The 12,650-nt window shown below is 40.7% G+C and overlaps 1 protein-coding gene across 2 annotated transcripts; it reads right to left on the bottom strand.

Annotated features, from left to right (window-relative positions):
- Window positions 1-7,824: 7,824 nt before the first annotated feature.
- On the bottom strand, window positions 7,825-11,269 carry eny2 (ENY2 transcription and export complex 2 subunit). Of its 2 annotated transcripts, none has more exons than XM_049584363.1 (5): window positions 11,002-11,269; window positions 10,732-10,809; window positions 9,212-9,282; window positions 8,657-8,731; window positions 7,825-8,240 (listed from the first exon to the last, which is right to left on the bottom strand). In XM_049584363.1, the coding sequence occupies exons 2-5, from the start codon at window positions 10,797-10,799 to the stop codon at window positions 8,167-8,169; spliced, it is 288 nt and encodes a 95-aa protein (XP_049440320.1). In that variant the 5' UTR covers window positions 10,800-10,809; window positions 11,002-11,269; the 3' UTR covers window positions 7,825-8,166. The 2 variants fall into 2 exon arrangements, with proteins under 2 accessions (XP_049440320.1, XP_049440321.1); XM_049584364.1 differs by having other exon boundaries at window positions 11,205-11,268.
- Between the last annotated feature and the right edge of the window lie 1,381 nt (window positions 11,270-12,650).

Raw genomic sequence — 12,650 nt, 5'->3', positions numbered from 1 at the left:
AATGCCATGCACACACACAGAGCCCAACCTGCTCGCCTGCACGTATCTACTGGCCAATCAGAGGGTCAAAACAGGATGTGTGTGTAAGAGATGGTGCTGCATGATAACTATTATAAATCACAGAGCTCCAGCATGAGTGGTTATAAAGCTTGAAGCTAATTTAAAAAGACATATTGTTAATCATCTTTAAGCCTGATAGTTTATTCGCCCACCCGGAGAGCTGCACACTCCTCTGCATAATTAGCAATAATCACTAGGGTCAACAGAGTTTCCCAAAAGCAACTGTTGAACACAAGTTGCTGGCTTTCAACATAAAACTGAAAAAGGATTGCAGAATACTGGCCAGAGTTCTTTCCAGTGAGGCAAGAAGTTATTGTTTCTTACTGTAACTGACTCAACACCAATTAGCTTCACATTGACCAGCTGTATTACAGTAATGACATGGCAAGCACTCAGGTATCAGACTTATCAGTCTGTCCATAGCTGTGTCGCACCATAAAATACTTTAACGTCCAAGGGCCACAGAGCATTTATAGCAGGTACTTTTCCTCCTAGCCTAATCAGCTGATGAGGGGTATGCAGCAATATTTCAGAAAGAATGCCCCGCACCTCCACTTCCTCCTCATCACTTCTTGTTAAATATAGGGGTTACATAACTACCACACTGGATTCAGATGAGTGTACATTTGCACCTAAAGGAGCTGAGCATCCATTTTCATCATCTAATTTACAACCTATAGTAACATCCTCAGGACCACACTGACCTGCAGTGACCCTCGCAGATGGAGATCAGGGTAAAGTCCGTGTTTTAGAGCCCTAGCATAGGTTTTTTTTTTGGGTCCTTCCCTGTTGTTTCTAGGACAGAGGGAACATGTGGTGAGTTGCTCTCACGTGCTGGAATCAGGAAACATTTTTCTTTTCTCCCCCCCCCCCCAGCTTGTCTAAGAAGCTCATAAAAGCGCAGGACTTCCTGCGGTCATTTAATGACACGGCACGCATTGTCATCAGCTGAGTCACATAAACACTCCCTGACATGCCAGCCAAAGAACTTGTGCCTACTTTATCACATGGCATTCAATTCCTTATGAATGAAATGTTTTTTTATATGCACCTGAAAAACTGTCAAGAAAATTGAAATCATATGTATCCAGCCAAGGAGGAAAAGGATAATATCTGGAGTCTGGATTATTCAAAGGACATAAAACATACACTTGAAGCAACATATTCCCCATACACATTTCCAATCTTCTGTGGGAAATTTGCTAAATGAGGTATAAGTAGTCAGCAATTTGCATGACCTAGTGTATCACCTCATACTATAGACCCCCCTCTGTCATCTGTTCTGTGACGCCCTCAACTGGTTACAAACGGAACTTCCTGCTCTGCAAACCACAGCTTCCTGCAGCTTTTACTGGCATTCATGTCGAAATAGAAACACAACATATAAATCATATTTTGTGTGTGTTCATTTTAAATTAAACAAAGACAAAATAAACAACAATTTCTGCTTGAGCACAACGGGTACTCTAAGAAACATTTTAACAAGAGCATGAAATTAGACCAGAAAATGTGAGTCACAAATTACAAATTACCGGGGGATTTAACCATCTGAAAGATATTTCCCTATAAAAGCATAAAGGTCAACTTGTTGTTTTCTGATAGTCTGCTTCTCATTGAGGAATGTTTACAGTAATTGCTGGTTCATAATTGGTGGAAATGTTAAGTTATGTTGCACATAGTAATAAAGTAGTCCATTAAAATGCCATACTTGGGCGATATGAGCTGGTGTATGAAGAGTTAATAAATACACGAGCACAATTTAAGATAAGGAAACATTAAAGTGCAGCATTAGGGAGACTTAGAGACACCTCGGCTGTGTTCACACCAGTATGTATTGGGTTATTAATAGTTGCTATGATACCCACATCCTCTCTGCCCACTTCTTTGTCAGAGCCTCCTGTGATTTAGGGCGCTATATAAACCCTACTGGGCCAGCCCTCTGTCCTTTTCTGGTTGCTGTTATTGTTGCGGAGCACAGGCCATGGTGTTTGGCTGCTCCAGCTGAGAAGAGAGCACCTACTGGGCTTTTCCCATGATGATGAGAGCCGCTCTGCTCGGCACCAGTCAGCAGGCAGTGAATAAGGGCCCCGGGCTGCACCTCCACTCTCTCCCTTCCCTGAGGCCCCCCCCCCCCATAACTCCCTCCTTGTCCTTTAAGTTCCCTCAAGTCGTGATCTGGCCCGTAAATTAGTACTGGGAGAAAAATAGGTTCTGTAAGATGAAACTGGGTTTCTGTGTGTATCAGCACACGACTCAAGGGAGACAAGAGAGAAGAAGCAGGCAGTAAATCCATTGGAGTCCACTGATAGCGCCTGTTTGCACAGCCACTGCCGCTTCCTTTGATCAAATGGCTGGGGGAGCGGGGGGTCGTGTGGCGCTGCCGAAGGTCAGCTATATATTACACTCCTAAAAGTGATTACTGAAATTCTTAAGTGAAACCATTCTGCTGCCAGGGTGTGCTCTAATCCCCTGCAGCGTTGTCTGGGCCGGGGCTGGGGCCGGGGCCTCTCTGTGGATCTGTGCGCCCAGCACTCCTTTTCCCCTTCCCCACTTGTGTTTTCTATCATCAGAGCAGGCCTAAAAAGAGCCCCTACATGGAAACATGGCCTATCCAGTTGCAATATCCACTGCTGGGGCTCGTAGGAAAGAGAGAGAGGGAAAGGTAGTGTCAGGAAACAGAAATATGCACACACTTCAAAGGCTGGGGCAGCAAATTAAGGGTTAGGCATTGGACACGACAGTAAGTGGCCTTTACATCAGAAACAGGGTAAACAATGTCTGGATCGTGTTTCGCTTCTTTCCTCTGTGTTGTTGCATAGACCCCCCGGCTCTGCATCTGCACACTGGCTGTGCTGTAGGTAGAGCACTAAAACAGCTCAATGAAGCTTTTTCTTTTTTACAGTGAACAAATAATTTTCATCAATTGAGCCATGATAAAATGTTTCGTATCTGAGCCACTGATGTGTGTAAACGAGTGGAAAATCTGACACGATTTTACAGAATGAATACATGTAAGAGTATCTAATAGAATAAAGCCTCTGTTAAAATTCCACATTTTATGACTGGTAGCTAATCCTCACCACAATGTTACACTGTATCAAATCAATTACAAGCGCTTGCAAAACAGAGGTGCTGCTCTCAAGCGTGATGCAAACAAGCTTCAGGAGAGAAAACCTTGTGTGCATGTGCATATGTGTGTATGTGTGTGTGTGTGTGTGTGTGTGTGGATGCATGGTTTCTCCTGCAGCAGCATCACAGTTGAAGCCGAGCCAGCCAACATGATCTAAACAAGAATTATGTGAAGTCATGCTCTATGAAACTTTATACACATTTGCTGATCATTACCTAAGATTGCTTTGTGTTAACTTTGGCAGGCCCGCTCCTGGCTCTCGGATTGAAAAAGGGATGATGTATTTCCTCTTATTTATTATTTGCGCTGGGCTACCGAGAGGGAAAAGGGAGGGAAAAAAAAGAAGAGAGTGTGAGCGGTATGCCTGCGACTGGCGCATCGATGCCAGGAATAACAGAGTGAAACTTGCTCCTCAGCCTCATTAGTGTGTAGAAAACAGTTCCCGGGAGACACAACAGAGTGTAAATACATTCGAAACGCTTTACACTGCAGGATGCTACACACCAACTTCTCCCTATTTCTCCTTTTTTACTTTTCCTCCTTAAAATGAAAATGTAAACGGCATCAAGTGCTGCAAGTGTGTAGGCTTCAAAAGAGTTGCAACCCCATGTTGCACGTCTCATAAATTCTAGTGAGGGAATTCAAAGAGAAATTTATCGAGCATGGCATTCACACATGTTGACAGTAAAGAGGGCCAACTGCACACCGGGTCTTGGGAATTTGTAGGAGCACATGGCCCCTTTCTTTGCTTTGAAACACCCTCTTTGACCCTTCGTCTGCTTATGCAACATCTTTGCCCTTTCCATTAAGACAGAAGATAGGAAAATTTATATGAGACACAAAAGTCCATTGCAGTGCCCTATAAATTAGAAATGTCAGGTACACTGTTGTAAACATGGAGAGATTTATCTATCGATGACCAGACCTTAAGATATGGCATTTTATGGACACTTCTTAAATCATTACCCCCTGAAGCAGGTGCACTGTTATCCCAAATAAGGCAATGTGCTATAACATCATCATTTCCCAACACTTGTTTATAACATGAACACGTCCCTGCCATCTGTTTCCACCCAGCACTGCCTTTTCTTCAGTTGTTTGTACAGTAAGGGAGGTGTTTATGGTCTTTGGATGTTGCCAATTTCACTAGAGAGAGGACCGCAGAGCACCTATGGGACTCGGCGTACAGGACCACACTTTTGGCTCCATCGCCTATTGACACAGCTGCTATCATGCTGAAAGGATCCGATTCCAGGGGCGGCGAAAATATCTGCGCACACTTACCTACGTGCACACAAAAAGCACACGGAGGACACACATGTTTGGCTTTTTCCTTTTAAATGTCATTAAGTTCTGCTCGGACACAGCTTGATATTGACTTTGCTGGAATAAGGGCGCTCTTGCCCTTTCTTGTTGCTTGACTTATGGTGGTTCATTCAGAGGCTGCCTCACAGGATGCTACAAAGTGTATGCTTGTTATCAGCTGCTGCTGTGATCAACCCTAACAGGTCTTATTTAAATCTCTGCCAGCCATGTACAACATGGACAACCCTGAGCCAGTGAATAGGAGAATGGGATTTTTTAAATCATGTTTTCCTTTTATTTGGACAACTCTGCTTTTCTAGATTTTTTTATGATGTGCAGAGTCATCTGGACACTGTACAGCACCTTGGCAGAGCTGTGCAGGTCCTGAGTGATGGAGAAAAGCTGAGAATGGAGAGTGAGAAAGTAAATAAAAATCTGTATGATAATAAATTGCATCACTGGTAATTGTATCCAGTGCCGCTCTACAGTGCACTGCAGTGCGTAGAACCCCCTTTATATGCGGGGGCCTGAGGAGATCTGCTGATAACATGGGGATTGATGTCAGCCATTAAAGGAGCGTGTGTGCCGGGCTGGAGGGGTGCGTTACATTTGGCCTCCACAGCATCACTGTATATCAGCATGTTGTCACCTGGGCTGATGTCACAGCAGGTCCTTCGGCTAAGAAAACACTCTCTCTGTCTTTTGGCGGGTGACCAGTGCAGGCTCACTCACTACCCACTAATGTGCAACTCGTGCCGAGGGGTGCGTTGTTTTGGGTTCACGGCCTCACCAAATGCAATCCATAACCAATTAGGCATTGTGCGTGTGTAGCTATAGAGACCTTTCAGCAAAACAAAATGATGCGGTTTAGCATGTGGATGGAAAAAAGTGAAACAAAGACAACCTCAGGAGCAAACATTCCTGCAGTTGGACTGTTTTTATTGATTTTTTTGCAAGAAATTATGAAGTCGCACGACAGCATCAAAACAGAAAACATACAACAGTTTTATTTAGACAATCAGGACATTGTGGAGAGCTCATGGCCTGGCTGTCTCTACCTCAACATGGCGTGAGTAACTTGTGTTTTTTGCACTCAGCCCAGCAACTCTCTCACTGGAACACTTGAGTGCACATTTCATACACTACGCACCGAGGACCTTGAAACAATCTGACAACCAGTTTCGGTGAAGGTGATTTGTCCCCCGGTGCATCCACCTTTCCCTCTGAACAGGGTCACTCCAGTTTATCTTTACATGATCTCTTTCTTGCCCTCCCTCCTCTGCTGTTTGGAACATTGTGTTATTCTGGGATGTGTCATTACAGGATCACAGTTCTTTGGATTTACTGTAAAGTCCATTTAATCAAAGGACAATGTTAATTCACAGCACCTGCTGGCTGTGATTCATGGTGAATACGGTAAATAACGGGTTTTTCCTGTCACATTTTTGTTCAGATTCCATCTTTGAAGTACCAGGTGTGAAGCTGCATGCTGCGTTGATACCTGTCATAACACAAAACACATACAAGCTCAACTTGGATGCCTGGTCGATGCCTGACCTCGGGAGATTTTATACTGAGGAACGTCTAGTGTAGCTGGAGAAAGAATATTGAAGGGAACAAAAACTATAAGTCGTTTGCACACTATTTCTAGTGGAGATAATTCTGTGTAAATTAAACACTGACTCTTTCACACCGAGTATGAAGACTTTTTGTTGTGCAAATACTTCACAGACATCTAAGGCTTTATTTATGGACCAGGTAACATTCAAACTTTTACCTTGAAATGAAATTCATACAATGTCAAGTTACATTCTTCCATTATATAAGCAAATGGAGAAAGCGTGGTTGCTGTCATCATATAAAGTTAAACATTTTCAAGTGTTGCATTAATAATATTTTCAAGTTGGATTGCATTATAATTGTACAAAATACAAGCAGCATTTATGTATGGGTGATGGGCAGCGAATGAATTGCTTCAGACAACTCTTCTCAGCGTCCACTACGCACCAGGTCCACTTGTCGAACATCTGAGTGTTTATGACGTAGACATGGACGCTTCCAGTCGCCTGTCTGTCAGCACCACTAAATTTATGCTAAATTTATGCTCTTATGTTTATTTTGCAAGTCTTAATGGTGCTTTTTGTGGTTGGCTTTGGATGGAGGTGGCGTGCAGCTGCGAGTCACTCATCGGGATGAGGAAATCAAATCAACTCACCAGTTTGTCAACTCTCCTCCTGCTACTTCTGCTAGCTAACCAGGTCGATGTTTTCAAATGTAAACATCAGTAAACATAAAGGAAAAGATGGAGAATAATAGGCACCAGCTGAAGTATAGCATCCTGCTATCCACTTTACAGATATTGGAAAATAAACTGGATGACCTCCGTGCCACATCAGTTTCCAACGGATCCTGGACAGCACCATTAAACCAGGAGACTCTTTTTCTTTATGCCAATCTGGCAGGACAGAGAACTCTGATGAATAAGAACTGGTGTGACATTGGGAATGTGAGGTGTTGTCCCATTCCTGCTGTGGATCACTGCTGTATAAAGCATGGATTACTAGAACCATCCGGAAGCATAGACAATTACAAAGCAGCAGCCAACAATGTACAGAGCTGCAAAAAAGGACTAAATTACAGTGAACAAGTTAAAGGAGCTGATGGGATCACATTTCATTGGATTTGTATCATTCATTGAGTAAGCTGCCTACTTCAATTACTTTGAATAATTCCATGTGACAAATAAATGATTGATCACTGTTATCACAGGGTAATGCTCATGTGGCCTGCTACGGTAAGTGAACTAGGACTAATTCAATCAGACTCAAGTCAAGAGCTGAGCCAGCTAAGGCCAATGGTGCATTCACATGCTCCTTGGATGGTTGTTCTTCTGAATTCACATTGTTTGTAAACTTTAAATAGTAACGTGGAAGCAACACAGATGCTACAAAAAAAAAAAGATGAGTGATACTTAATTGCCCAGTTTTTAACAACACATTCTTTATAAAGAGCAAAGCAGCCCTTTAAAGAACGGTCAGTGACATTTCTGCAACAGCATATAAAGTTACACAGCCTACCTGCATACAAGTGAGATGTGAAATCAGTCCATTAAAATTAATATTTTACTGTGTGTACTGTAACAGTGTACAGATAAACTGACAGCATATTTTGCAAAAACTATCAAAACTCTAAATGGTCCACCCATCTCTGTGTATCCACCAAATACCACCTTAAAAATGCAATAAAATGCCGACTGAAAACAAGAAATGCAAATGTTATAATTAGGAGAGAGTGAAGTCAGGACAGAAAAAAAAGCCTCTATTCAAACATATTGTTGTTGTTATTTATTTACGTCATATATTTTACTGTTTGTTTTTACATTTTTGAAAATGATTGTTGTTCAGCAAATCCAAAGCTTTATCTTTACAGCACATCCCTTTTACAAAGGACAGCTAGTGTGCAATGTAAGTGCATTAACAAATACGTGATAACTGTAGTAACAGAAATCGAAAAATCACACAAACAAATTGCCAAGCACGTGTCAGTATGTCTCTGAAAATATCAAGATAATGAAAAAAGTATCTTTAAGATTCAAGTAAATCAAACCATTAAAAATATTCTATATGATGAGAGTATAGGCAGGCGGTCTAAGGAAATGTTTAAAATCTAAATTATGTGGCATGCTGAGCTAAGAAGGCTCTTATTCTGTGGAGGAGCTCTTTCTTGACGCTGTCCGGCACCAACGCTGCAAGAGAGAGAGACATATCCATGACTATGGCTTATTCTTTCACACAGATGAAATTTTACTGCGTAACTTGTGTCCATGCTCACACCCACATTCATTTACTGAAAACAAAACATCTCCTGCTGAGGCTGGTGTCAGTGAAGTTACTGGCAGCTCTCTGCCATCTATGATGGATGCAGAATGGTTGCTAATACCTAAGTCTGTCTGTTTTTAACTCAACCGTACACTAAATAAAATGCAATGGAAGTATATTACTGACATTACAATGTTGTCTTTTAGGGTAATGTGAAGTCTTAAATGTGGATTTGTTGAAGTCAGTGTGGGCAGCAGGAAAAATAAGAACAGCACAGCCATAAAAGCTGCACAAAATCAAATTAGCAACAGTTTTGTACTGCATGTTTTTTAGGTGAAGATACCTCTTCCTTTAGGAGTGATCTCTACCACCAGGTCCTCCACAGTCACGTGCTCCAAGCCTTTTTCTTTAATTACTTCTGGAAAAAGATAAAAAAAGAAGATATTTAACAAAAAACAAATAAATGCTCGAAGCAGCTTGTGCAGCAAAACCCTTGCACTTAAGCTCCAGCAGTCAAATACATATGTACTTTGTTATGTCCTAAATTGTGTCCATTCTGAAAGCTCTTGATGTTTTACTGCAATTTAGAGTAATTTAATCATTTTTGTGTTTTATTTGTGGTTACAGCTGGAGAGTTCTGTATTAAAACTTGAAATTGTGATCATCATGAAAACACGAGTAAAGCCTCACAATGGGAAAAAACAAGAAAAAAAAACAAGTTAGAACCTGCTGTTACTGTCTGTAATATTGTCAAAGTAAGGTCAGTAGTATTTTCTGATCCTGTATAAGGTTTGCGTACGTTTGTAGAATTTGTAAATAGTTGTGTTTTGTGTGGTATGGTAAAAATGACAGTTTTAAGTTAAGCTCTCTAAATATGTCTGAGGACAGTGATTTTTACCTTTGCAGTGAGCTTTCATCTGGTCCTTCCATCCACACTCAGTGAGCTTCGCCCTCAGTAACTCCTTCAGTCTGTCAATAAGATGCAAACACATGTATATTTGGTTTCATAAGACAGGTTTCTGTCTTATGCAAACTTGGTTCATAATAACAGCTGACAACCTCTTCATCTTTATTACAACACTGCTTATTTTGGCCCTGATATGCCATTCTCTCAGTTGTGTTGACATTAATCTACATCAGTGGTTTTTTTAAACTTTGTGTGACCAAGGCAAGCCAAAATCTCAAGGCACACCTGTATTTCTATCTGTGCACAAAACCCTTTTATAATGTGTGTTATAACTCTAATCACAATACAAATGTTTGTTGTTATTTACTACTATCAAATAACAGCTGACAACAAACCATTACTCGTGAAATTTTTATTAAGAAAATGATTCAAGAATTCACTTTTAACTTTCAAATCACCAATAACACATACAGGTTTTTTAAATTAAATCAAATTACAATTTTCAAGGTAGAGTTTGCCTCTTTATCAGGAAATGGGTGAGCACAACATACTGATACAGTCAATTAAAAATTAATTCATATTTTTTTTATATAGGCCCAGTTGAATATTACATTAATTATGTGTGGTTATCACAAAATCTCACGGCACACCATTTGTGAACAAATGATCTATGCACTATTCAAATAATGCAGAGTGATGCTTCTCTGCTTGCCAGAAAAATGATGGTGTGATGGAGCGGCTGTGTGTCTCAAGGTGACATATCGGCTCAGTATTCATGACATTATCAATATTAGTGAATGTTAGTGAGTTAAGTTATTTTTTTCTCGGCCTACAGCTGCTGCTGGAGGCAGCAAAACATCCTTTCAATTTTATAGTAATAGTTTACTAATACATTTAAGGCTCGTCTTGGTATGAACAGTAGTTACAATACCAGCCACAACTCAGCCCTGAGCAAGAGTGACGTTCTCTATAGACCAATCAACACACTGCAGTGTTCACAGATCCACCTTTTAGTACCAGATCTGCGTGCAAGGTACCCCAACAGGGGGGCGAGCAAAATGGGGACAGTACAGAGCAGCTCCATTGGTACCATCCACAACTTTTCATAGTGGAAACAGAAAAAATGCATACTAAACTGAACCGAACCGTACAGTACTGCTTGGTTGAAACAGGGCTTTAGTTCTTCACCTGCTGAAAATATAACAGGCATGCTTCTGCCCTGTAACAGCTGACAAACTCTCAGTCTTAACTAATATGTAGAGATTATCAAGCCACACATACAGTGGCATATATCACATGGATATGGCCAAGTGACAGAGCAGAATGTAACACATCTTCCTTACACTTTGGTGCTGCTATAGACACTATACCAAGCAAAAAGCCAAGTTACTTCCTCACGTTTACCCTTTAAAATAAATAAAGTGATTGTTAGTAACCCTTAACCACACTACAGAGCTGAGTTATTGTAACACAGCACAGCTTAAACCAACACTGGTGTTGTTGTATCTCACCTCTCTCGCTCCCCCATCTCAGTCAGCTTTTGGTTAACGGTTGCCTTCATCCTGGACTCTTTACTCATAGTCTTTCACCTACAAGGATACAATAAACAGAGTATTAAAGCCTCCAGTGTGAAGTCAAGCTGGCGCTGCAAAGTATAACACGTTAATGTAACGTTAGCAGGTGTTCCTGCGGTGACGTTACTAGCTACGTTACAACTTACACCGCTGTAAACAGTAAGTCAGCATTTAGCTAGGTAACTTCCGTAATGAATATTTACTCACACGCTAGAGAGGGGCAAATGAAAGAAGTCTACCTCGCCAGACTGTGTGGCGCATATGACAAAGTTATGAGTAAATAACGTTAGCTGACGCTGAAAACAGCAGCGACATTAACGACAACCATCTCAAAAACACACAACCGCTATGAGCTCAGCTACAGGCCGGCGGTTAGTTAACAGTTTAAGGTAATTTAGTTTCAAAGTCACATTTGATGTGTCGCTTAAAAAGACAGGATTTTGACTTCACAGCTTTTTCCATCAGATATAACATTCCGAACGGAAACACAGATTTGTGCATTGGTTCCTACGCCTTCATTAAATGCAATACTCTGTTCCACCACACAGAGGCAGTGTTGGTTAATACATTATATTAAAGTCAGTTCTGGAGCAGACTTTGACCTCTCACCTCCCCTCAGGGGATCATACAGTTTTTTAAAAGCCCTATTTCACATCAACACATTGGCCATCCCTTCCTGCTGGTATTAACTGCATTTTATAGATGATAGATATAGATATATACATATGTGTTAAGTAGCAACCCCAGTGTGTTTGTTCCATTCTTAATGAATTTGAATTTTGATGGGTTGTTTTGTTGTTCAAGAACACACTACATTGATACATTTACTATATTGTACATGTAATTATAAATGTAAACATGTAAACAAACAATTAAAATGCAAACACACTCAGCAATAGTGGGTTTTGTTTGTGTGTGGTTGAATGAAGTGCCACTTATTTTGTCTCCAAATGCAGTGTATCACAGTACCACTTATGGGAGCTGGGTTCTTAGACCAGCTGGAAAACGTTGGATGCCAAATAAAAGATTAAAACCCTTTACTCCTCTTGAGCATCCCATCATGAAGATAATGGTGTGTAATGGCATTACCCATGAGAAAGTGTGTGTGCATTTGTATTTGTGTTCATGTGTTATCCATGTCTGACAGAATGAGGCTATTCATGGTGAATCTGAGGAGCCTTAAAATGTTTATAGTATAAGTGGCATCTCAAGCATTTACTTGCTTCTAAAATCACTAAATGATACTTTATTTCTAAGTGATGATGCTGATGTTAAAGCAAACATGAGTATCTGAGTAGGCTATTATATCTAAAGAGCAGGGATGAGGATAAAGCAAGTAAATGGGAGAAACAATGATTAATTGAAGTTTAAGGGCACAGATAGATTTACAAGAGACATGGCCACTACGTGGAGGAAAGTTACCAGTTATTCTCACATCCAGTAAGATTTTGCTACACTGAAACCTACATCTGATCATGAATCATAAACAAAAATCAAAACATGAACTATGACTGTTTTGTTGGACAGGTCTTACAAAGGCTGCAAAGAAAATTCAAGCAGCTTGAAGTTCTGTTGACTGTAAATAGCAAAGGCTGGTGTATGCTGCTTCTAAACAAAGCTGACAAGTCGCCTTCATTTCCCCAAAGTCACACCAATAATCTAAATTGATGTGAGGCGCGTATAATAACTAGGTTGGAGGTTTTCTTTTCGGGTATAATCAACACCTGGATCACAACAACATCGAGCTGTCAGCTGCAGAAACGTCAAGCTGGCCAAAATAGCAAACATGACTTTTGGATTTTTTTTTTTAAATAAAATCCAAATGAGCAAATAATGACAAGTGTCAAAGTGGAAAT

This window comes from Epinephelus fuscoguttatus, linkage group LG8, assembly GCF_011397635.1.
Source record: "Epinephelus fuscoguttatus linkage group LG8, E.fuscoguttatus.final_Chr_v1".
In the NCBI taxonomy this organism is placed as follows: domain Eukaryota; kingdom Metazoa; phylum Chordata; class Actinopteri; order Perciformes; family Serranidae; genus Epinephelus; species Epinephelus fuscoguttatus.
This window is presented reverse-complemented; position numbering and strand designations above follow the sequence as displayed.

Bases quoted from the DNA above. Each gene is read 5' to 3' on its own strand.
- eny2 (XM_049584363.1), bottom strand. From the start codon at position 10,799: ATGAGTAAAGAGTCCAGGATGAAGGCAACCGTTAACCAAAAGCTGACT. The intron at 8,732-9,211 runs GTAAAAATCACT...ATCTTTTTCCAG, and splicing joins GATGAAAGCTCACTGCAAAG to AAGTAATTAAAGAAAAAGGC. The intron at 8,241-8,656 runs GTATCTTCACCT...TCTCTCTTGCAG, and splicing joins GATCACTCCTAAAGGAAGAG to CGTTGGTGCCGGACAGCGTC.